Source organism: Corvus moneduloides, chromosome 27 (assembly GCF_009650955.1).
Source record: "Corvus moneduloides isolate bCorMon1 chromosome 27, bCorMon1.pri, whole genome shotgun sequence".
Taxonomy (NCBI): domain Eukaryota; kingdom Metazoa; phylum Chordata; class Aves; order Passeriformes; family Corvidae; genus Corvus; species Corvus moneduloides.
This window is the reverse complement of record NC_045502.1, coordinates 5672224-5697854: the sequence shown is the minus strand read 5'-3', so window position 1 is coordinate 5697854 and position 25631 is coordinate 5672224. Positions and strand designations below refer to the sequence as shown.

General features: G+C 49.8%; 1 protein-coding gene across 1 annotated transcript in view; it reads left to right on the top strand.

Moving 5' to 3' along the window:
* Positions 1–25631, top strand: part of LOC116435489 (zinc finger protein OZF-like) — a 45538-nt gene that overhangs the window by 7392 nt on the left and 12515 nt on the right. Inside the window, exon 7 of the mRNA XM_032091823.1 lies at positions 11640–12190. Within this exon, the coding sequence (XP_031947714.1) occupies positions 11640–12190 (551 nt within the window). The remainder of the gene's footprint in view (positions 1–11639; positions 12191–25631) is intronic.

Sequence of the window (25631 nt, the reverse complement as noted above, 5' to 3'; positions counted from 1 at the left end):
AGCTCGATGCAGTCATCTCGTGTCTTGGCCGCTATCAAGATGTCATCAACATACTGGAGCACTGCTCCTCCTGGTTCTTGTTTCCTCCAGTCCTCAAGCTCCTTTGACAGCTGGTTTCCAAATATGGTCGGGCTGTTTTTGAATCCTTGTGGTAAAACTGTCCAGGTGAGCTGGGTCTTCCTCCCTGTTTCTGGATTCTCCCACTCAAAAGCAAAGAGTTCTTGGCTATTCTTATTCACAGGAATGCAGAAAAAGGCATCCTTGAGATCTAAAACAGTGAACCACCTTAATTCATTTGTTAATGTTGTCAAAAGTGTGTAAGGATTTGCTACCACGGGGTGTATGTCCTCTGTTATCTTGTTGATTTCCCTCAAATCCTGTACCAACTTGTAGCTTTTACCATCAGCTTTCTTTACTGGCAAGATTTGTGTGTTGTACCTGGATTCACATTCTACTAACAACCCAAATTTGAGAAACTTTTCAATCACAGGTACCAATCCCTTACGAGCTTTTAATTTCAGAGGATATTGTCTTTGTCTTACTGGTATAGCCCCTGCTTTGAGTGTGATACTCACAGGTTCAGCTTTTTTGGATTTCCCAGGAGAATCATTGGCCCACACTATTTGAATGACAGCCTCTTCAACTTCTTTGGGAATTTTTCCATGGCATTCCTGTACAAGTATAGCAGCTGCTTCGATAATTTTAGATTCTGAGATTATAGCTTTCACTCCCCCCTCCTTGGAAAACTTAATTTCTGCTTCCAGTTTTTCCAATAAATCTCTGCCCAATACTGGCATTGGGGAATTTGGCATATACAGGAACTGGTGAGTGACCCAGTGTTTTCCCAATTTAAATTTTAAAGGTTGGAAAAAAGGCCTTGTTTCACTTACCCCTGTAGCTCCAGTCACATCCACAGTGTCTTGACTCAGTTTACCTTTTAAAGTATTTAACACAGAATATGTTGCCCCTGTATCAACCAGAAATTCAACATCATCATTTCCCAGCTTAGCTACAACCGAAGGCTCTGCTGGAGTAGTTACCTTCGGTCCCCGTCAGTCCGTATTTACAGTTAGTTCCGAAACTGGGGGCTTCTTTTCTGCTCGTGATGGACACTCATTTTTCCAGTGCCCCCGTTTTTTGCAAATTGCACATTGGTCCTCAGCTAGGGGAAAAGGGGGACCCGTTTTTGATGTCTCAGATGACTTTTCCTTATCATACCTCTTGTAGTGGGGTTTATGATGTTTGTCTGCTAAGTCCCTGTTCTGGTGTACCTTCCAGGCTATAGTCAACAATTTACTTATGTCCGGTGGCCCATCTATCTTTTGCAGCTTTTTCTTTATGTCATTAGCAGATTGACCTATAAACAGGTAAGCCAGGTGGATCTGCTGCTCAGGTGAGTCAGGGTCTAAGGTAGTGTATTTTTGTGCAGCCTCTTTAAGCCTATTTAGAAACTCTGTGGGGGTCTCATTTGGATTTTGTTTGATTTCATATAACCTAGCCTAATTCACTGCTTTAGGAACGGCACATTTTAACTCAACAACCACCCATTTTTGGTATCACTTCAGCTTTTCCATCTGTTCTGGGACATTAGGATCCCAGTTAGGGTTCACTAGGGGGTAGATATCATTAACTGACCTTTGAAGACTCCCAGTTGCAATTTGAGTTTCTATAGCAGATATAGCAGCTTTGTTGACCATTTCTCTCTCTGTTTTATCCAATAATTCATCTAGCATAACATTTAGATCACCCCAATCTGGGTTTTGGGATTTTATGGCCATTTCTACACGCATAGCTACTCTCTCTGGGTTGTCCCTGTACTTCCCAATTGAGTTTTTCCACTGCTGTAATTCTCCGACAGAAAATGGTACTTTTATATAAATGACTCCTTGATTTCTCACAGCCTGTCTCAGAGGTGCTTCTAATACAAGTTCTTCCTCCCCCCCTTTATCTGTTTTGGACCTTGTGTGTTTAGCGACGGGACTGACTGCTCTCATAGCTTCTCGGGCTATCCTGCCCCTCCTTCTACCTCCCTTCCCGTGAGAACCATCTGTATCAAAATCATCCTATTCACTTTTAATTGAAATTTGTTCATTGGTTTTAAAACTTGTTCCAGGCAAATGTTGATCAGGAACTGTCTCGCTCTTTGCGGCAGTAGAGGGGTAGGGAGGCAGGGGCTGCAAGCAGGTTCTCCCGTCCCTGGCTCTGTAAGAGCCGCCTGGGTCGGGGCCATCCCATCTGCCCTCAGCTTTAACACTGCCTGTGCCGCGGGGTGGGGAGAGCGAGCGGCTCCTCCTGCCTCTGGCTCGGAAACTTGCGGTTCTCTGTACTGGGGAATGCCGCCGCAATTGCCCGTGTCCATTTCTACCTTCACTTCTGTGTTCAGGGTACTCGGGGAAGGGCGGCCAACCTGCCCCTTCCCCTCCTCCTTCCCTGTCTCTGCCTCTGGACCGGTTAGGGGGCGGTGGCCAATCCACTCCTTCTCCGCCTCTGGGACGGTCAGGGGGTGGTGGCCAATCCACCCCTTCCCTGCCTCTGGAAATTCAGGGGGCGGTGGCCAATCCACCCCTTCCCTGCCTCTGGAAAAGTCAGGGGGCGGTGGCCAATCCGCATCTCCCCTACCTCCGTGCCCGCCCTCCGCCCCTGACGAGACTGGGGGTGGGGGGGCCCAGCGCCGCTCCTCCGGCTTGGGGCTGGCCGCCTGCTCCCTCCCCTGCCCCCGCTCGGACAGCGGCAGGGACAGCGGAGGCAGCGGAGGCGGTGGCGGCGGAGCCACCGCTCCCCCATCTCTCTCCTGTGCAGGCTGCCCCGGCGGTGGAGTCGGTGGCGGCGGTGGTGGGGGAGCCACTGCTCCCCCATTCCCCCCTTGTGCGGGCTGCCCTGGCGGTTGAACGGGGGGGAGACCCCCCCATTGCACAAAGCTGGTGCTACCATATCTGTATCTATCATATTAATTTCTCTGTCCATATTAGTATATGAGTCAGCTTGCTGCGGCTTTTTCTTTCCCTTTCTCTTCCTTAAAGTCATTTCCATATTACTTTTGTCTACCACATATGCTTCTTCCCTGTTCAGATACATAGTAAAAAGTTCTGCATACCTTAGTTCATCAAACCTACGTAATGATCTCAATTCTACCATCAGGTCATTAATGATGTTGTTTTCTAAACTCCCATAGTGAGGCCAATTTCCTTGACTTAATTTTAAAGTCGGCCAAACCCGTGTGGACAGTCTGAGCAATTCTCGGGTGTCCAAAGTAGTTTTTCGCCCTGTCAGCCATCTCCAATGTTTTATTATCAGCTCTAATGGGCTGTTAGGAGGGATTTTTTCATTCACACCGCCCATGTTTGCTCACAGAAAGGAAAACTCTGCTAGAGGATGTCACGATCCGCTAATGCAAGCGGGGGTCGTGATGGTTCGTTTATCGATCTCAGAGTGTAAAAAGGACACAAGAGATTTCAGTTTTAATCAAAACAGTGCACCTTTATTAAGTGCCCACAACACAGTAATGCAATAGAAGAGAGTAAGAGAGAGAGAGAGAGAGAGAGAAAAACAAAGTAGAGAGGGGGAAAAAGAGGGGCAATAGCTACCAACGGATGAGACGAAGTCCTCGTGGTCTTCCGCCAATAGATTCGTCTTCTTTCCGTGGGGAGATATCCAACTTGGTTATTTCAGAAAGTCCCTTTATAGTCCTTTTCAGAAGCGAGGGGCAACTGGCCAAGAGGTTGGGAAATCTACAGCCATTGTTATGGGGTCCGTTGCTTTGGGAAGCAGGTACAGGACAGACGTACAAGACAGGTGTACCGGAGAGGTGTATAGGACAGGTCATTCCTTTCCGCTTCGGCGCAGTCCTTCCCGCCTGGGCAGCAAGAACGGCGCAGTCCATTGCGACCTGCACTAATTTTCCTCAGGAATGCATACCAGTTCCCAGTGGGCACACCCGTAGGCAACACTTGGCAGACAATCCCACCTCAGCCAGGCCAGGACTGCTGTGTTCAGTCTCTGTCTTCGGCGATGATCGTGAGGCAGATGAGGGATTTTTGGACCGTCTCTTACACCACCCTGTGACTCACGATTGTCGTCAAGCGAGCTCCATCAGCACGATTTCGTAGTGTCGTTGTGAAGTCTTCAGGACTCGTCAATGTTGGTAGCATATCCCGGAAAAGGGTAGAGAACATAAGAAAGGAAGGAAAAGAAAAGAAAAGAAAAAGAAGGAAACAAAAGAAAGAAGTAAATAAATTTTTAATCAGAATACACATGTAATTTTTTAATCAAAATACCTCTAATTTCTTATCACATCTTATTTTAATATTCGTGTAGTTTGTCTCGTGTCAACAACCTTGGGGATGTCCACAGTGGATGGGACGTGGACATCTATTATAGATGTCAACTGTGTTAACCGTTTCATCATTCTCCAATTCATGATGTATAAGACTGCTGATAAAGCAAAACCAATCAAGATCAAAATCAAGAGAACAATGATGGGATGACACAATTTGTTCAGGACACCTGTAGCAGTGGGTGACCACCCAAAAAGAGTATCCCACCACCTGTGTTCAGCATCTTTCTTTACCCTTTCTAGAACACAATGTATTTCTTTCACATTGTGATGAACAGTTACCAAGGTTTTCTGTCCATTTTTCTTGATCTTTTGCAAAATTTCAATTAAATCTTGGTGAAGCAACAATTGCTTTACCAAAGTAAGGTTCATCCCAATGGGGGTAGGCAATAATTGGTGGATCAGTGTGTAATTGGACTGTAAAAGGTGATAAGAAGTAACTGGGGCTAAATATGAAAAATCACATCCTATGATTTTAGTAAAGTTACAAACACAAAAAATCTGAATGATTTTTAGTATCTACTACTAAATTTTCTACAAATACTTTATCACAAGCAGTTCTTAAGCATGCACATCCATTACCTATCTAGACAAGCACTGTTTCAGGAATCTCGTTAGGATGAATTTCAAAATGACAGACATTTTGTTCTGTATCTAAACAAATGTCTTGAGCTCTAATTGCATTACTTTCACAGATAAACCCTTGTTGTTCTCGGACAATACAAGTTTCTAAATTAACAGTTTGCCACTTCTCACCAATTTGACGGGCCCATTCTCTATGCTCGAAAGGATAGAGAACAGCTCCATCATGGTTCAGCCCTAATGCAATGACAGGGAATATCAAATGCACTGAAGCATTACGTATGGTTAGAACAAAGGCTGTGGCTGTGTTTGTGAGGGGATCGTAGGTAAAATTTACTAAGTTCCACCAGGATTGGAATTCTCTTTCAAAATCAGCGGCAATGTCCCAGATTATTTTCCGAATTTCAGTAGGAAAAGTGCCTTCTTCGCCTTCTCTTATAATTGAGGCAGCAACTGACTGCATCCATAATTGAGCCTGGATGCAGCTGAGAGCCAAAGAAACGTTGTTTTGTGTAGCATCAAGTGCGTCAATTATCAATTTGTGGTCATTCATATTTACCTTTTCCCAATTTGGTAATATGTTTGATAACAACCACTGATGGCTTCCCAAGGCTAATAAGGATGACTGTAGTGTTGTTGTATTTTAGTCAAATCTGTAGTTGTGGCAGCCAATTTATTCATTAGTACATCTGAATCAATACTATTTAAGATTCCCAATCCTGTTCCCACAACACCGGTTATGTCTCTTTGCATTCGTTTCTTAGAAGGGTTCCGCTCTTACAACCAGGTTGTCCACCAAACTTCCAAGGAAGTTTGCAGAAAAGGTGAACAAGCTGGCTGAACTTCTGAGACATTGTTTTGCATCAGCAATTTAACTTGTTTGAGGGACTATGCTGGATTCTTCATGTCCCTCGGAGTTCTTCTGTGAAAAGCAAACACAACAGAGTCTGCCACCAAAGGCAGAAAAATTAGAACGATGGAATTATGCAGTGTGTATGTATCCGATGCTCTCTCCCTAGGGCATCAGAGGCTACCCATGCATATTTATTCAGAGGGCTTTTTAGCACTAGTGGTACTTCTCTTAGAGTAGGAAGGTCTACCAAAACAGGTTGTCCAGGGTAGTGTGCAGGATTCTTAGGATCATTTGGTCCCTGTAGTGAGAGTGTTCCCAAGGCATTTAAAACACAATATCGGTTCTTTGTTGGAACAATTCCACACCTCTGGGCATCTTTCTTTGTCAGTGCAGAAATTTGTGCTCCAGTGTCAATCAGAAAAGTTACAGGTGCCTATTTAGGGCCTGTAATAGCTGTGATCATTATATCTCCTGTTTTATTTTTAGTGAGCATTCTCAGGTATACCCATGCTCCGTCTCTTCGCCCACTGACAAGAGACGGAGGGTCTAGTTTCCCTGGTCTTGAGGGAGAGGTCGTTTTGGCTCACTGCACAGACTTTGAGGGAGAGGTTGCTCTGACTCACTGCCCAGATTCTGAGGGAGGAGGGGTGCACTGGGTTGAATTGACGGATTCGGTAGAATGGGTTTTCGGCAGTGCCAGTTAGACACTACCTTACTCAATTTATCAGGGGGTAAGCCATCCATCATATCTCTGGGGACCCCCTTTTTGATGCCTAATAACCACCAATGCTGATGCTTAGGGATCCGTTTTACATTCTCTGCTTTTTCACTATGAGGAGCCCTAATGTACCTGACACCTTTTGTTTTGTCTGATTTTTCCTCTGGGATTTTTATAGGTCCATATTTCCTACTGTAATTAATCAGATCTTCTGCAACCTCACTCCAACCTCACTCCATGTCCAAACTTTGCGATCATCGGCAGGTGAATTCGATTGTGAACCTGGAGGCTGAGAGGGGGTTGAGTATGGAGTAAACCCAGGATCGGTAGATCCAGTTTGGTCGCTCGGGTTTCCAAGGAATCTATCCAGCCTTTCTACGGGACCTACAGCTGCTATGGTTTTTTGAAGGACAATTGCTGTAGGTTTGAGTGATTCTGGAAGGCCCTGAATTAAAGGGGTCATCAGTTCAGGTTTCACAGGTAATTGCATCGGGGATTCATATCCAGGAGTTAATTTCCTTTTGTGGATCATTTTCAGACAGGCGGCTTTGTGGACGCTTTCTAGAAGTTGATCGGGGGTACCAACTATAGCGAAAGGGTCTCCCCTTTCTAAAGGATTGAGTCCCCCGGCCCAGAAAGCTGCGTGCTGAGTCAGGGACCATGTGCCACGTTTGTCTCCTGTTGTCAAGAAAACTCCATGTCCCCAATATCCACTGGCCTCCTGTTCAGTTAATTGAATTTGGTCTCCTCCAGTGAGGGACACTCGGAAAACATATTCCGTCTCAGATTCATGGGGGAGCCGCCCATACTCCTTTTTTAACCTGGCCAATTCAACAGCAGTGTATGGTATTTGTTTAGTGGTGATATGCGGTTCAAAATCTTCATCATTGATATAATTATATTCTGTTTTAATCAGAGGTCTCATACGAGGGCAGCAGTTTTCCCCACAATTTTTTACTAGTATTAGTTCTTTCTGGGGGTATATTTGGTTAATGTGAGGAGTTCCCTTTCCTCTGTCTCTTTTAGTGAGTCAGTATTCTGTGAATTCTTAAAATATTCCTCTTTTAAAGCAGTCTCTATCAAATGATTTTTATTCTTCTCTTCACCTAATTGTTTCTGTAAAATCTCCACTAGGTTTTGAAGTGAATCTATGATTGCTTTCTCCTCAGTACATCGCTTTAAGCAATGATCTATAGCCGCTGCAAGGCATGCCCCTAAGACAGAGCAGATTATGGTTTTATTTCGGCCAAATTTAAATCTAGTCTCATGTTGTAAAGAACATACTCTATCAGTTACATTATCCAAATTAAACCAGTTATTTTGAGCCCATTCTTCCCCTCCCGGAGAGGGCCGGGCATTGTGTTTTGCTAGCAGAGCATAAAACGCAGCTTTAACTTTTGCACTAGGGTTTTCAGTCATTTTATGAAGGGATCAAAACCACCACAGGGAGGTAAAAGTTAATTACACACTGCGACACACACAGCTTCACTTCCCTGGGTGGGTGAAGAGACCAAATCTGCTTGGGAGGTACTCCTTAAGTTACTTATGGTTGTCTCTTCACTACACCAAGCAGTCCAAATTCCCACACACACCAAAAAACACAGTTCCCCCTTTTACACTAAGAGATCTTTTGTGAAAAATCTGAAGACAGAGCCCTCAACTGAGTGTGGGGTGCTTTTCACCCAGGCGTGTGCAGTTTGCGGGAAATTCGAGTCACCCCCCTTGCTTTCTAGACACCGCTCACCCTTTTCGGGGTGTTGGGCTAGGTGCAGCTGGAGTGAAACGTCCTTCCCCTATTACAGACTACACACAACCTTGCAACCCCTTCTGTCTGTCAGATCCTGTCCATGACGCCAGTTTAATGTCACGATCCGCTAATGCAAGCGGGGGTCGTGATGGTTCGTTTATCGGTCTCAGAGTGTAAAAGGACACAAGAGATTTCAGTTTTAATCAAAACAGTGCACCTTTATTAAGTGCCCACAACACAGTAATGCAATAGAAGAGAGTAAGAGAGAGAGAGAGAGAGAAAAACAAAGTAGAGAGGGGGAAAAAGAGGGGCAATAGCTACCAACGGATGAGACGAAGTCCTCGTGGTCTTCCGCCAATAGATTCGTCTTCTTTCCATGGGGAGATCTCCGACTTGGTTATTTGAGAAGGTCCCTTTATAGTCCTTTTCAGAAGCGAGGGGCAACTGGCCAAGAGGTTGGGAAATCTACAGCCATTGTTATGGGGTCCGTTGCTTTGGGAAGCAGGTACAGGACAGACGTACAAGACAGGTGTACCGGAGAGATGTACAGGACAGGTCATTCCTTTCCGCTTCGGCGCAGTCCTTCCCGCCTGGGCAGCAAGAACGGCGCAGTCCATTGCGACCTGCACTAATTTTCCTCAGGAATGCATACCAGTTCCCAGTGGGCACACCTGTAGGCAACACTTGGCAGACAATCCCACCTCAGCCAGGCCAGGACTGCTGTGTTCAGTCGCTGTCTTCGGCAACGATAGTGAGGCAGATGAGGGATTTTCAGACTGTCTCTTACAGAGGAAAGCTCTTAACTCTGGAATTCAGCCTGCAATCTGGCCTTGGAATTCCAATTTCCCAGGCAGTTTATCTAGGTTACTACACAAACACTTCAAAACAGCACTTTAAAATACTAAAAAGCAACTAGTTTTAGCAAGCAGTAAATGCGCGCGCGCAAAAATCTGGTCTCAACAGGATTCGAACCCACAACTCCCAACGTCCCAACCAACCAACCAACCAACCAACCTCTGAGCCTCTCTTGCGGCTGCGTAGGGTGCAGCCTCTGGGCTCCTGGAGGGCGTCCCCTCCTTTCCACAGTTTGCCAGGGAAAAGTTTAAGCTTTCCCCTTTTGTGGGCTTTTATGCCCCCAACCTTTCCAACAACCTTGGAGATCTCCTTCCCTAGTGCTAGCACAGCCTCAGTAGTACTGATCGCCTTTTCACTCACCTCTTTCCGTGCTTCTGCCTTTCCGTGCTTGGTCCTAAAATCCTGGTCACAGTCTTAGATTGTTGCTCTGGCCCCTCTGTAATTTGCCGGCAAAGAGAGGAGCAAAGCAAGAAGTGTTCCAACCCAAGACTGCGAGTTTCAAGGTCTTTAGGGTCCCTTCGTGGTCTCCAGCAACTGATGCCTTTTCCTGGTCTTAAAATCAAGAGTCATACATGGTTAGAAGGGGAAAAGGGATTTTACCTTGGTATTTATTTTAAGTATCCTTAGGTATACATGTCTAGGTCATACGCATCGAGATGCACCCCGCCGAATCTATCTCTGTCTCTCTCTCCTCCCCCCCAACATTGGGTATAACATGATAGGTTTTACTAATTAGCATATCTGTCAAAGATTCCCCAATGAGAGACTCAAGTGAGCCCCCTTCCCCAAGGAACCTTCCCCTGGATGGTTCTATCTTGGTTTACAGAATGTGTTCTGGAGAGGACCTTGGGGTCTGCGGCACATTGATCCCTAGCTACAAAGCTTCTAAAATGTTTAGTCTTCAGCTTGACAAACAAGTCTAAGAATGTAAGCAAAAAGCACTAGGAGTACAGAAGTTGTAAAAAGGTGTAACAGGGGTATAAAAGAAAAGGCAAAAATCTTCAGGGCATCACTCCTCCCAGGTACCTGCAGGCAGTGCCCTCAGCCCTGCTGGACTGGCAGAGGAGCTGCTCCTAAGTAGAGCTGCCTCTTTGAAGCTCTCCTTGGTTGCCAGAAGCTTGAGAGTTCCCTCTGTGCCAGGAGCCCGGCCCAGCTCAGCAGCACAGCAGCAGCACAAGGACTTTAATGACCCTCTCGGGCCTTTGGTGTTGTTCACATCAGACTCAGTCCCTCAGAGTGTCTTCAAAATACTTCTCAAGGACTCAAAGATTCAAAGTCCAAAGTTTCTTTAACTTTTAATGGGTCCCATCAGGACACGACTCACGTGAAAGTGTCCCCAGGTTCCAGTGAGAGCAGAACTCTGGAGGCAGCGATGGCAGGTGGGGACAAGCAAGGGAAAGGTGTCTCTGGTGCTGAGCAAAGCTGGCTGTGTTCCATGAGTGCAAAGGGCCAAGGCCTGAGCCCCAGCCCCTGGCAAGGCAGATCCTGTCCCTCCCTCAGTGCTCAGGGCTCTTCCCGGGGCACTGGGATGTGGGGATGTGCAGTGCCCAGGGCAGCACCATGGGGCGGCCCCTGCCAGGCTTCAGGGCAGGGACAAGGAGGCACTGAGGCCCCAGGGCTGCAGGGGTCACTTGTCCCCTCCTGGCCTCAGGGCCAGGGCCAGCAGCCGTGGCCAAAGGGCTGCACAAGTTGGCTCTGTCAGGGCCTTGCAGCTGCTGCCCATCCCTCTGCCCTCTGCAGCCCAGGCTGTCCCACGGTGTCCCTGCCCTGCGCCTCTGTCCCTGCAGGCTGTCCTCATCCCCCCGACTGCCCCACCTCGCTGGCCCCTTCCTTTGCTGGCAGCTCTGCGTCCTGCCTGGCTCTGCCTGGCCACACAAAGCCTTGGGCTGCTCCAGACTCCTTCTGGGGGATGTGTTGCACCCCAGCCCTGCCTGGGAGGGAAATTCCTTTCTCCTGGTGCCCACTCTGGGCCTCCCCAGCTGCCCTTTCACAAAAGCCCCTCGGTTCTTTGGGCCCAGCAGTGCCACAGTGGCCCCTTGGTTCCATGGAACGCCACAGGGTCACAATGGTCCCCTTGGTGTCACCAGCCCTGCAGGGTCACAATGGCCCCTGGGTTCCACGAGGCCACGCAGGGTCACAGTGGTCTCCAGAGGAAGGGCCGCACTGAGCCCCAGGGTTTCAGGGGCAGATGAGACACAGCCACCAGAGGCCAAGGCCAGCCACATCTGTCTGTCCTGGCAGGTTTGTCTGGGAGCAGCCCTTGGATATTGGGAATCTGGGAGGTGGAATCCCAATTTTGGCCATGGGGACCTTGTTGAGAAGGATGAGTTTATTCCACATGAAAGAAAAGCACAAAGTCCAAGAGCTGGTGGTTCATGAGCAGCTTCACAATGGAGAGAAGCCCCACAAGTGTGGGGAATGTGGGAAGAGCTTCAGACGGAGCTCTCACCTGATTGACCACCAGAGGATCCACACTGGGGAGAGGCTCTACGAGTGTGGGGAATGTGGGAAGAGGTTTCCGAGCAGCTCCACTCTCCTCCGGCACCAGCAGATTCACACGGATGAGAGGCCCTTCCGCTGTCCCGACTGCAGGAAGGGCTTCAGGTACAACTTCACCCTCGTCAGGTACTGGCGCATCCACACTGAGGAGAGGCCCTACGATTGTCCCCAGTGTGGGAAGAGCCTCTCCAGGAGCTCTAACTTGATTGTCCACCAGCGCATCCACACCGGGGAGAGGCCCTACGAGTGTCCCCAGTGTGGGAAGAGCTTCAGAGACAGCTCTGACCTGATCATCCACCAGCACATCCACACCGGGGAGAGGCCCGAGTGTCCCCAGTGTGGGAAGAGCTTCAGAGACAGCTCTGACCTGATCATCCACCAGCACATCCACACCGGGGAGAGGCCCGAGTGTCCCCAGTGTGGGAAGAGCTTCAGAGACAGCTCTGACCTGATCATCCACCAGCACATCCACACCGGGGAGAGGCCCTATGAGTGTCCTAAGTGTGGGAAGAGGTTTCAGAGCGTCTCCCATCTCCTCCGGCACCAGCGGATTCACACGGATGAGAGGCCCTTCCGCTGCCCTGACTGCAGGAAGGGCTTCAGGTACAACTCCCACCTCGTCAAGCCCCAGTGCATCCACACTGGGGAGAGGCCCTACGAGTGTCCCGAGTGTGGGAAGAGCTTCTCACAGAGCTCTAACTTGACCCAACACCAACGGAGGCAACACTAAGGGAAGCCCTGCGAGTGCCCTGACTGTGGGAAGAGCTTTGTTCTCTGCTCCAGCTCCATCTCCCATCAGAGGACCCACGTTTGGCAGAGCCCTGGTGACCCACATTCCCTGTGATCCGTGTTGGGAAGACCCCTGGCTGGTGCTGTCCACATTCTCCTGGATCCCTGTAGGCACCTGGGTGAACGCAGGGGCAGGAACATCCATCGGGACTCTGATTGAAATCGGAAATTCATTGGGAAGAGCTGATTTATTGACTTCACAGCACAAAAATTCTCACCTGCTCTGTCCAATTGTTTCTTCTGGTGCCACCCAGCAATCCTGGATGATCTTGGAAGTCTTTTTCAACCTAAATAGTTTCCTCCTTCATCCCATCACAACAACCATAATTGGGGTAGAAATAAAGAAATTAAACAAAGGTATCTAAAGCGGCACCATTTTAGCAGGATTTGGGGGTGAATTTGGGGTTGGTTCAGGGGAATATTTGGGAGGATTTGGGTGTTGTGATGCCATGGGTTGAGCAGACGAGGCCTCAATCTCACAGTTGTGGGGGCAGAACGTGTCCATCTGAGCCCATCTGTTCTCCAGGAATTCCGGTTGCCTGTGCCAGTCCCTGCCCTGGGTCTCCCCCTTTGGGCTCTGCCCCCCAAAGTGCCCAAATCGCTGCTGAAGTGCCCGAGCTGCCCCCATCTGGGGATGTTCCTGTCCCCTAGCCTGTCCTGGTTGGTGCCATAGGGGGTGGGAGGGGGTCTGGGGGGCTCCCTGGGAGACTGGGAGGGGCTTTTGTGTCTCTTGAGGGCATTTGTGGTGCTTGGAGGGGCCTTTTGGGGTGGTCTCTGAGAGAGTTTAAGTGATCTTGGCATGGCTGTGTGTCTTGGAGAGAATTTGGGTAGATCTTGGTGTCATTTATGATGCAGGGAGTGGTTGGGGGGGTTCCTAGCCAGGAGCTGTGGGGCAGTTTGAGGGGTCTGGGAGTGGCTGTGGGGCTGTGAGGTGGTTTTAGGGCAGTTGTGACCTCTCCCCCAGACCCCAAAGCTGCCACCAGACCCCACCCCCCAAGATGCTGCCTAGAGTTGGGGGTTCCATGTTGGGGTTCATCCTCCTGGCACTGCAGGAGAAGGTGAGGGGGGGTCCCCAGGGGCCGTGTGTGTCCCCCCAGAGCGTGTGTGACCCCTCCTATCCCGGTGTCACTCCCTTGTCCCTGCCCACAGGGCTCCTGAGCCTGCCCCTGCTGCCCCGGGAGGGAATTTGGGGAGGGGGCAGAGGGGGTGCGCAGCCCCCGCCGGGGGATGACCCCGGCCCAGCGCCCTTCGTTCAGCACCGAGCTGGGCTTGGGGCCGCAGGAGGAAGAGGCCGATGGGAAGCAGATCCTGCAGGGGGGGACAGGGCTTGGGCTCAGGGCAAGGTCCTGCCCTGCACACCTGGCTCAGGTGTGAGCCTGCCCCGGGAAGGGAGCGGGACATTCCCATCCCCAGGGATCAGGGCTGGGAGCACGGACATGGAAATACTGGGAGCCACTGGGACCACACTGGGGGGTGAATTATCCCCCCCAGCACCTTTCCAGGCCGCCCTGCGAGCTGAGAAATGCTCGCTGGGCCTCGGCCTTGGCCAAGAGCCCCCGGGCTCAGCTGCTCTGAGCTCAGGCGCTGCCGGCTCCCGCAGCCCGCCCAGGGCCGCCCTGCCCGTGCCGGGGCTGTGCTGGAATTCTCTGCTGCTGCTGGGCCACTCGGGGGGGTCTGGCCCAGCAGGAAAGGTGACCCTGAGCCAGGAGCTTTCCTTGGCCGCAGCAAAGCCTCGGCACAGAAGGACCTTCCCAGGGCTGTGCCCTGGGCCGGGAGGGATTGTGCCACCAGAGCTGTCCCTCCATTTCTTCTGCCAGGCAGCTTTAGCACATGAAAAGTGGAGAAGCCAGAGCTGCCTCTCAGCTTTCCGCAGTCCTGCAGAGGAATCCAGAGGTGTGGGAAGCAGCCTGGGAACAGGGTTGAGGTGCCAGGGCAGGGGAATTCAGAGCCCTTTCCTCCCCTGTGGGCCCAGGCTCTGGCCCTTGCCCTTTGCAATGGCCCTGCAGCTGCCAGAGGGGCCTTTTTGGCTCAGCTGAGAGCAGTCCTGCTGCAAGGCTGTCCTCGAGCTTGCTTGGGCTGCACATGTGCCCAGGGAATGCTCATTGCTTGCAGTCTCAGGCGCTGTGGGTGTGCAGGTGTAACTACTGCAGGAGGGAACAGCTCTGCTGGGGGCAGTTCTCTTTTTCTTGGTGGTTTTTCTGTTGAATGAACGTTCCCTGCCAGCTCTGGGCAGAGCTCTGTAGCTGTATGTGCCACTTGTCTGTGGCATTGTGGCTCAGGAGGTGGCCAAGGGGAGCTTGGCCGAGGTGTGGGCAGAGGAATGGCCATCAGGCCAGGCTGGGGGGTCAGCGGCCGGTCAGTTGCGTTGCGTGGCCGCGGCTCTGGAGGCTTGTGTGGGAGCGTGTGCAGGGCTGGAAGGCTGGGGCTGCCGCCGCTGTGTCCCAGAGCCGGGAAGGCCGGGGCTGGCCCGGCCCTGGCCCGGCCCCGCCAGCTCTGCCAGCTGCCGGCGGGGACACAAAGGGCAGCTCCGAGCTGCGGCCGCTGCGCTGCGGCCGCACAAAGGCAGCGCCCGCAGAGCTGCAGGGCAAGGTGCTGGCCCTGGCTCGGGGCTGGGCCGGGGCCAGCGGCAGAAAATCAACTTGCAGCTTGGGCCCCGCAGCAGGGAGGAGCAGCAATTGCTGGCTGAGAGAGACTCTTGCCAAGGGCCTGCGGGGCCGGGCCCCAGGGAACGGCTTCCCGCTGCCCGAGGGCAGGCTGAGATGGGATGTGGGGCAGCAATGGTTCCCTGGCAGGGCGCTCAGGGCCTGGCACAGGCTGGCCCCAGAAGCTGCGGCTGCCCCCGCATCCCTGCAAGTGTCCCAGGCCGGCTCGGCCATTGGGGCTTCCTGCCCACGAGGGCTGGGCTGGGCTGGGCTGGGGCTGCTGAGGGCGGGATGGGCTCTGCCTGAGACAGCTGAAGGCTGCGCATGATGAGGCCGGGGGGACCCCGTTGCTCAGTGGGTTCTGGGCTATCCCACATTCCTGAAGGGATTTCAGGGTATGTCCCGTTCCTGAGGCAGTTTTGGGGTGCCCCCAATGCTTCGGGAGGGGTTCTGAGAGGGGGGCTCTGGTACTTGGAAGGGGCACCTATTGGCAGGGAGCCCATTTTGGGAAGGATGCTGCTGTTTCTGGCAATGTTGAGAGGTTCTGAATGGGCTTTGGGGCCCTGGCTCTCATTTTGGGACTTGAGGTGAGCCCATGGGCACAGCAAGGGCTCAGGAGATGTTCCAAGCTCCCATTTGGGATGGAGGGATTGAGCGGGTGCCTCCAATGAACCCAGTGCCAGCCCCAATGTGTCGATGGCAGCCCCAAATGGCTCGATCCGTCAGCCCCAAGGCCCGGCTGTGGGGAGTCAGGAAGCACAGAAGGGGAATTGGTGTCCAGGAGGGGTGGGATGGGATGGGATGGGATGGGATGGGATGGGATGGGATGGGATGGGATAGGACGGGACGGGATGGGATGGGGGTGGGATGGAGATGGGGGGGTGGGGTGTGATGGGATGGGGGTGATATTTTGGGGTAGGATGGAGTGTGGGAGGGATGGGGTGGTTTTGCCACTTGGAGTGGGGCACTTCAGGAAGGGAAAGCAGGAGCTGCTTTTGGGGAGGCTCCTGCTACTTTTTGACAATTTTGGGGCCTCTACGTGGCTTCTGGGAGGTTGCAGTGAATTTGGGGAAGGTGCCATAAAGCCCCCTGCAATTTGGGGGTCTGAGGTGAAGTCCCCACATTTTGGGAGGGTGAGAGGACCCCAATTAGGAGGGCATCTGGCTTCTTTGGAACCCTTCAATGGGGTGAGAAGCAGCAAGGGAGGGAGGGAGGGAAGGAATTCGGAAGGAATTCGGAAGGAAGGAAGGAAGGAAGGAATTCGGAAGGAAGGAAGGAATTCGGAAGGAATTCGGAAGGAATTCGGAAGGAAGGAAGGAAGGAAGGAAGGAAGGAAGGAAGGAAGGAAGGAAGGATGGATGGAAAAGGAATTGAAAAGACAGAAATCAGTAAGAAAATGAAAAAAGCGAAGACAAAGAAGAGAAGAAAGAAAAATAGTCAATGACATGAAACCAACAAGAAAAATGAAAAAAAGAAAGAAGAAATCAACAAGAGAAAAATTAAAAAAAAAATAAAGAAAAATCATTAAAAAATGAAGAGAGCAAGCAAGCAAAAAGATAATAAAAATGAAAGGAAGAAAATAAGAAAGAAAGGAAGAAAATAAAAAGACAGAAATGAACAAGAAAAAGAAAAAAGGGCAGGAAAAAGAAAAGAAGAAACAAAGAAGAAAGAAAGACTAAATAGCATGAAACCAACAAGGAAATACAAAAAAAAATACAAAAAAAAGAAGAAGAAAAGAAAGAAACAAGGAAGAAAGATAAAAAAGAAGAGAAAGAAAGACAGAAGACGAAAGAAAGCAGAAAGAAAGCAAGGAAAAAGGAAAGAAAGAAGAAAGAAGCAAGGAAAAAGGAAAGAAAGAAGAAAGACAAAAAGCAACAAAAAAGAAAAAAAAGGAAGAAGAAAGCAAAAAGAGAAAAATAAAAAGAATGGAAGAAAGCAACAAGCAACAAAAACAGAAAAAAAGAGAAAAACCATAAAAAATGAAGACACAAAGAAAGTAAAAAGACAGAAAAAAGGAAAGAGAAAAGAAGAAACAAACACACAACGAAAGGAAGAGTAAATAGCATGAAACCAACAAGAAAATAAAAGAAAAAAAAAAAGAGGAAAGAAAGAATCAAAAAGAGAGAAAAAACAAAAAAAAGAAAGACACAAGAAAAAATTAAAGAAAAAAGAAAGAAAGGAGGAAGACAGAAACCAATGAAAAAATAGGGAAAAGAAAGAAAAAAGATAAAAGAATGAAGAAAGAAAGCTAAAAGAAATCCACAAGAAAATGAAAAAATTGAAGAAAAAAAGATGAAAGAAAGAAGGAAAGATTCAATAACATGAAACAAACAAGAAAAAATGGGAAAAATGAAAGAAAGAACAAAAAACCAAGAAACAATAAAAACTAAAAAACAAAAACCACACCATTAAAAAATGAAGAAAAAAGGAATAAAAAAGCAAAAAGACAATAACAATTAAAAAAAAAAAGAAAGAAAATCAAAAGACAAGAAATCAACACGGAAAATGAAAAACGAGAAGAAAAAAGAAAAGAAGAAAGAAAGATGAGACAACATGAAGCCAACAAGAATATAATAGAAAAAGAAAAAGAAGAGAGCAGCAGGCTCAGGAGCATCCCGCTCTGGCAGCTCTGAGCAGGTGGCACATGTCCTGCTCTCCTGCTGCCCTCCAAAGCACAGAATGCGTGGGCAAGTTTAGGCACAGCTCTGGGCACAGCCAGCATGGCCTGGGCACGGGAACGGGGGGCAAAGCGGGTGGGATCCTTCTGCAGCTGCCTGGTGGTTTCTGCTTTCTGTGCCCAGAGTGCCAGGATGTTCTGAAGAGGTGCTTGTCCATGCAGCCCTTGGCCAGGCCGTCCTTGGAAGAGCTCTTCCGTGAGCCTTGGCTGCAGGGTGTTCATGTGCCCTAGAGGATGGCAGAGCCCCACGGGCACAGTGTGATCCAGGGGCCTGGCAGGGAACAGCCCCACCCATCTCTTGGCAATCAGTGGCAAAGCAAAGCAGACTCTTTTGTCCTGCCTGTAGCTGTGAGCAGGGAGCATCAGAAGGGAACACGCAGCTCTTGGGCTGCAGCTGAGCTGGAGGCCTGCTCTGGCAAGCACTGGTGGCCACCATCCCCCCTGGTTTTGCTTGTCTGGTTCATTGATGGCTGGGGCCCTGGGCAGAACTCTGAGAGCCTGGTGTGGCCCCAGGGAAGGAGAAGGAGCCCCTGGAGAAGCTGTAGCAGGTGGGGCTGCTGCTGCTGGAGCCACCAAGGACGAGCTCAAGGATGACAACCTCTTCCTGGAGCTGGCCAGCGGCAGCTGAAGATGATGGCCTTTGATTGTGGCACCTTCTCCAAAGACACGCTCCACGGCCAGTGTGCAGGTGAGTCCAGAGGCAGGGGGATGCTGCCAGAGCTGGGCATGGCACGGCCTGGCCGGGCACCAAAGGTTCCCCCTTTGCTGGGGCGGCTGCAGGGAATTCTTCAGTGGCTGCCAAGCTGCTTTTGGGCTCTGGGCAGCTGCTGAGGAGGTGGCTGTGCCATGGCTGGCTGCAGGCTGGGCACATGTCCTGCCCTGCTGCTCTGCTCCCAAAGGCAGCAATGCTGGGCAGCTTTGGGCCCAGCTCTGAGCACGGCCAGCACGGCCTGGGCACTGCGGGCGGCTGGGACAAGGCCATGAAATCCCACATCTGGCCTTGTTTGGGGCTGTATGGTCAAAGTCAGCTGCCTTGGCTCCTCCTTGAGCCCTGGCCAGGCTTAGGAGGAAGCCAAGAGGAGGATGAAAGCAGATGTTCCCGCACTAGAAGTGCTGTCAGTTTGTTTCTCCAGCACTGTCAAAGCTGGGCCCTCTCCCAGCGGGGTTGGAGCCTGAGCTGTGGCTGGAGGCAGCTGCAGGAATTCCCAGTGTCCGGGAGTGGCTCTCCAGTCCTTGGCTGGGACAGCTTCCCCCAGCTGATGGGTGGCTCTGGGTGATGGTAAAGTCTGAGGGGAACTGGGGCTGGATCTTGGTTAATCACTGCAGGCAATCTTTGGCAGGGATGATTGGGGGCATTGCTGAGCTGCTCCTGCTGTCATTCTTTGCTAATGATTATGTGCTTTGCTGAGCTTATGCTTTTGTGACTTTTTGCAGATTTGCATTCTATAAATTGCACAATTCCTTCAGTTGGTGTCTGTGTCTTTGGTGCTGACCCTGCCCACCAGCAAAACAGGGCCCCATCCTGCCTGAGTGTTACCTGGGAAGACAAAAACCCTCACTCCAAATGTCCCCCCTTCCTCCTTGTTCCCCCCACTTTATACACTGGCCATGATGTCCTGTGGTCTGGGATATGCCTGGGGTCAGTTGGGGTCAGCTGTCCTGGCTGTGACCCCTGCCAAGCTCCCCCGCACCCCCAGCCCCTCGCCAGCGTGGCCGGACGAGGGGCAGGAAAGGCCTTGGCTCTGTGCAAGCTCAGCAAGAACAAAACCATCTCAGTGTGAGCAACGCTGTGCTCAGCACAGAGCCAAACACAGCCCCAGAGAAAGGGCTGGCAAGGAAATTCCCTCTGGCCCAGCCCACAGCAGCACCCCATGGCCACCCAGCATCAGCACGGCTCCACGGGTTCCTTTCCATGGCCCCGGCCCTGGCCACGGGACCTTGGGCTGGTGGCCACGGCAGCCGCCTGTGGCCCAGGGCTCCGTGCCCGTGTCCATGGCAGCAGTGCCCGGCCACGGGCCCTGAGTGCAGGTGAGCGTGCCAATGCCCATGGCAGCGGGGCCAAGCGTTGGTGTCCGTGGCACCAAAGTGAGGAACGGGTCCCTGTGGCCGCTGCCGTGGCACCTGAGGGCATCAGCGAGTGTCACTGCAATTGTAGCTGGCACCAGCCCCGGCACCGCTCTGTCCTGAGGGCTGCCATGGCAGCCGAGGGCAGCCACAGCTCTGCGGGCAAGTGGCCACGGAGCCTGACTGCAGCAATGGGTCCTGGGGGGGTTTCCAAGGGAACTGGAACTGCTGAGGGTTGCCATGGCATCCAACCCCCTGGGATGTCACACAGCCACCCTGGGATGTCACACAGCCACCCTGGGATGTCACAACCACTCAGTGATGTCATAGTCTGCTCTATGATGTCAGACCTCTGCCCTGTGATATCACAGCCATATCTGCAATGTCACAGCTCACTCTGTGATGTCACACAGCCACCCTGTGATGTCATAGCCACTCTGTGATGTCACAGTCCTCTCTGTGACATCACACAGCTTTCTCTGTGATGTCCCAGCTGACTCTATGATGTCATAAGCCACCTGTGTGATGTCACAACCCACTCTCTGATGTCACAGCACCACTCTGTGATGTCACAGAGCTGCTCCATGATGTCACAGTAGACTCTATGATGTCATACAGCCACCCTGTGATGTCACAACCCACTCTGTGATGTCACAGCCTCTTCTGGGATGGCCCAGCCCTCTCTGTGATGTCACACCAATACCCTGTGATGTCACAGCCCACTCTGTGATGTCACACAGCCCCTTTCTGACATCACAGCTGCTCTGTGGGTCTGTGACACAGGCACAGAGGTGTTACCAAAACTTCAGTGAAACAAAACCTCCTCAGCACCAGCGCAGCACGAAGCAGCAGCATTCTTTATTGGGCCGGATGCACGAGGGGAGAGCCCCTCCCAAAGCCGTGTGTGCCGAGTTCAGGAATGTTCCTGTTTGCAGACTGTGTTTCACAGACACATTCCCAGATTGTCCCACAAGAAACACACACACGATCATCATTGCCCCAAAATCATTGCAGATTTCCCCCACCCCTTTGCACATCCCTTCTTCTGCCCTGGGCGTCTCTTTGGGGGTCCCTGGTGGTCGCTGACCCCAAAGCCAGCCCTGACTGCCCGGTGAACTGGTGAAAGTTGGCACACCTGGGCTGGTTGCTGCCTACAGAATCAGCCTTGGGCGGTTCCATGGCCAGTGGCTTTTGGAGAAGAAGCATTGTATGAACCCACCAGGTGCAAACGGTTTTTCATCTGGCAAATTTCCCCCCTTGGAGGGTTGGGAAGCTTCTCTTCCCTTCAAGCCTTCAGAAGCCTCACTCTGCTCCTTTACTCACATCCCACGAGTTCCTCAGCTGCTTTCACAACCATGTTCTTTACACAGCTCAAAGCAAGTGTCATAAGCACAAGTAGTGCTGTGATCCCAGTTAGACTTTGCAAAAGTGAGGCCAACCATCAGTCAGGGAAAATCCAAGTCCTCTAAATATTTTATCCAAACAGTTACTGTCTAACCCTCCCCTTAATTCCCTGCTGGATGCAGCAGCCGATTTTATCCTCTCTACCTGATCATCCAACCCAGCATCACATTTGGAATGTGCACACAACAAGTGTTGCTGTTTCAGTTCAAGAATCCACACACTCCCTGTCCATGTAGCAGCAATGGGGCTAAAGCCAATCTGCTCTGGAAGGTCATTTTAGCTGGGGCTGGCAATTGTTCCTTTATTTCAGCAAACCCCAAAGGAGCTGCATTCACTGAAGTTCCCATCTGCAGAGCCCAATGGTGTGGGGCTGGTCTGTTCCTAAAGGCAGATCTTTGCGGAGCAGAGATGGATTCTAAAATCCATCCCGCTGGAGTTCCCGCACTGGGATGTTTCCCAGTTCCATCCCCTTTAACCTTTCCCCACAGTCGGGTTCCCAGTGGTGACTCCTTGCACGAGGGACGGAACGTTCATACCCCCAGTGTCCATGGTGCTCCTGATTCTCCCAGGGGCAAACGTGTGCTCCAAATTCCATCCCTTCCCACCCATCCTGGGGCTCCTAAGGATCTGACCGTGTCCTGCTGACACTCTGTGCCTCTCCAAGGCTCGTTGTTTGTTGGCTCAGCCCAGGTGTCCCTGAGAAAGGCAGAATCATTTCTACAAACACAGCCCAGCCTCAGAGCCTGGGCCACAGCCAGGAGCCGCTGGACCTCAGCATTCCAAACAGCTCAAGTGTCTGTCCCAGGGCAATCCCACTTTTCCTTTGTCCTCAGATCCTTTGGCCTTGACCTTGTTAAATCAGGATCTTTTATACCCACCTCTAAGGGGTCCTGTGGGAGGCCTGGGCTCCCTTCCCAGCCCAGACACCCCTGAACTGGCTGGAAACATTCCCAGTGTCCTGTCTGAGGGCGATTCCATACTGCTGGAATTTGACAGCCCCAGGGGGTATCAGTGCAATCTGTCAGCTGATCAATATTTCCTGAGGTAATTTCCAGATCCGCTTTGGAGATGTTACAATTCTCAGCACTATTGTTCTGATGTGTCCATGGTAAGGAATATTCTCCTTCCATCCCTGTCCAGGTGCCCTGGGTGCTATTTCCTTCCCACACGCGTTCCCAGATTTTTGTCAAATTGCTGACTGAAGCTCCCCACGGAACTGGATTTTCTGCAGAGGTTGGTGTTGGCAAACAAGCTGTTACAGGGGTTACATTCTGTCATCTGCCAACATCTTGCACTGACTTTGAAAACCGCATTTCCCTTCCCAGAAGTCAGGAACATCGTTTCTATTATTATTATAGATACACAATTATTGATCATCTTCATCTAGATCCAATAAATAGTATCCCCTTAGAAAATCATATTCAATACCTAAAACAATAGGATTTATGTAAAACCCCAAACCCCACGGTGTCAGTCAGTCTTGTTTCTGCTGTGTTTAATGTGTGCTCGCTGGTTTTACCCACATGTGATGAACCCCGAGTTGGATTCCTTCTACCTTGAGTGCAGGGTAGGTTACCAGGAGGACTTGAGATGGTCCCTTCCACTTTGGCTGGATTGTTCCAAAATTCCAGGTTCTGGTGCACACCGCATCTCCTGGTTGGAAAGGATGTACAGGCGAGTCCAGCCTCAGTGATCTGTTGAGAACCATGCACCTTTTAAGGCTTACAAGAGTTAGTCCCAGTGCTATGAAATATTCATTTCAGCCAAACTTCTGAGCCTTCCCTTGTCTTGTTGGTGCCACATGGGAAAGCTTCTGGCCATCCAGAAAAAGGATCCACCAATGCCAAAATGTGCCAGTCCCCCTTCTGCCTGGGCACTTCTGCAAAATCAGTTGGCCAAAATCACCTGGTGATTCCCATTTAACCAGCCCTGGAGGCAGCCTTCTTCCTTCAAAACCAATCCCATCTTTCTCAACAACTGATCTATCATTTTTTGCCATTTTTCTGCTTACTAGATGCCTTTGTAAACTGGCCACCAGATTCTCCATTTCCTCATGTGTTTCCTGATGTTTTAGTTCCATTCTACATTAATTGTGGAGCTACAATTACCTGCCCACACGGGGTTACCAATCACCTGCTGGCATTTTCCGTAGCTGCTGCTGCTGCTGGGGCTGACTGCCTGTCCTGATCACTGGAATCTGGTTGTTGTTGCAGAACATTCCAGTTTTTGCTAGGTATTAGTGCAAGGAGAGCTTTTGCAGCACCCTCTTGAGCTGTTTGGTCAGCCAGTGGATTCCCTGGATTACCTGGGGAGTCTCCAAACCCATGGGCTTTACAAGGGCAGCAGGGCCACTTCTTTTGGCTTTGGCACACTCTGCAGTAGGGGACTGATTTCTTTTTGTACTCACTGGAGACCTCTGTGCCCTTTCCTTCCATGTGGCTCCCTGGGCGTGTATTATTCCAAACCCAGAGTTCAAATCAGTCCATATGGTCACCCTTTGTCCTTCAGGGATTTCTAGGCAAGGTCATTCATTCTGCTTTTTGTGCTGCTGTGTTCAAAGCTAAAGCCTGGCCTTCTATGAGCTGGCTCGAGGTTCCCACTGCACACCCAGCTGCCCGTTTCCCATCCGTACCACGCTGCTCCCACCAGGGTGCAGGGCCAGTGCTGGCTCCTGCATGGGATTGCTCTCGAGGTCCCAGAGTCTGCCAGAACACACTTGTTCCATGGATGCCAGGCAGTCATGGCACAAAGACTCCAAGCCTTCTCTTAGAAGGGACTCGAACACTTCCCTGTTCCAACCTTGGGGACCTTGAACCAAACCCTGCAAAGCTTTTGCTGCACCTTACAGGCAGGTCAACAGTTTACACCAGGAAAGGAAAAGGAAAAGGGAAAGGGAAGGGAAAAGGGAAAGGAAAGGAGAAGGAGAAGGAAAGGAAGGAAAAGGAAAGGAAAGGAAAAGGAAAGGAAAGGAAAAGGAAAAGGAAAAGGAAAGGAAAAGGTGCCTTGATCTGAGCAGGGCTCTTTCTCTGATTTCCTTTGGAGCAGGGATCAAAGGCTCTCCCCAGAATCCTTCCGTGCTGCCTGCAGGTGCTGCCATCCCTCAGATGTGTTGGAATTCCAGAGGATGAGGCCACGGGGTGTCCCAATGGTGCCTTGGTTCCATGGGCCCCGCAGTGTAACCATGGTGTCCTTGGCTCTGCAGTGGCACCATGGACCCTTCATTCCAGGAGGCCCCCCCAGTGTGGCAATGGTCCCTTGAGTCCAGGAGGCCCCACAAGGTCCCAATGGTGCCTTGGTTCCCTGGCCCCGCACTCTCACAATGCTCTCCTTGGCTGCACAAGGTCCCGCAGTGGCACAAGGGTTTCATTTTCTCCTTGATTTCTTTTAGCTTTCTTTCTTTCTTCAATCTTTTATCTTTTTTCTTTCTTTTTCCTATTTTTTTCTTGCTTGCTTTATTCTTTCTTTCTTTTCTTCTTTTATTCTTTCTTGTGTCTTTGTTTTCTTTTTTCTTTCTTTTTTGGTTCTTTCTTTCCTCTTTTTTTTAAATTTTTTTTTGTTTCACGTTACTTAGTCTTTCTTTCTGCTTTTTCTTCACTTTTTAAATTTTCTTGTTGATTTCTTTTAGTTTTCTTTCCTTCTTTTTTCTTTCCTTCTTCATTTTTTAACCTTATTTTTTTGTTGTTGCTTTCTGTCTTTCGTCTTTCTTTTTCTGCTTTCTTTGTTTCTCTTGTTCTTTTATTTTTTCTCGTGTCTTTCTTTCTGTCATTTTCTTTCTTCCTTGTTTCATTCTTTCTTCCTTTTTTGACTTTTCTTAAAATTCATTTTCTTGTTGGTTTCATGTTTTAGTCTTTCTTTTTTTCTTCCTTCCTTTCTTTCATTTTTATTATCTTTTTGTTTTTTTCTTTCTTTCTTCATTTTTGAATATTTTCTCTTTTGTGTTTTTTTTTTAATTGTTTCTTGCTGCTTTCTTCTTCATTTCTTTTTTTTCATTTTTCTTCTCGGTTTCAAGTTATTGAGTCTTTTTTTCATCTTTTCTATTTCTTTGCTTTGTTCATTTTCGTGTTGATTTCTTTTAGCTTGCTTTCTTCATTCTTCACTCTTATCTTTTTTTTTTCTTTTAAATTTTTTTGTTGCTTTCTGTCTTCCTTCTTTCTCTTTTTGCTTTCTTTCTGTTCTTATTTGGTTTTTTCTTGTGTCTTTCTGTTCTTCTTTTCTTTCTGCCTTGCTTCTTTCTTTCTTATATTTTTTCTTTTTCTTTTATTTTCCTGTTGGTTTCATGTTATGCACTCTTGCTTTCTTTGTTTATTTCTTTGTTTCTTTCTTCTTTTTTCTTCACTTTTTTCATTTTCTTGTTAATTTTTCTTTTCTTTCTCTTCCTTTCTTTCTCTCTCTCCTCTATTCTTTTTTTCCTTCATTTTTATTATCTTTTCGCTTGCTTGCTTCATTTTTTAATGATTTTTCTTTCTTT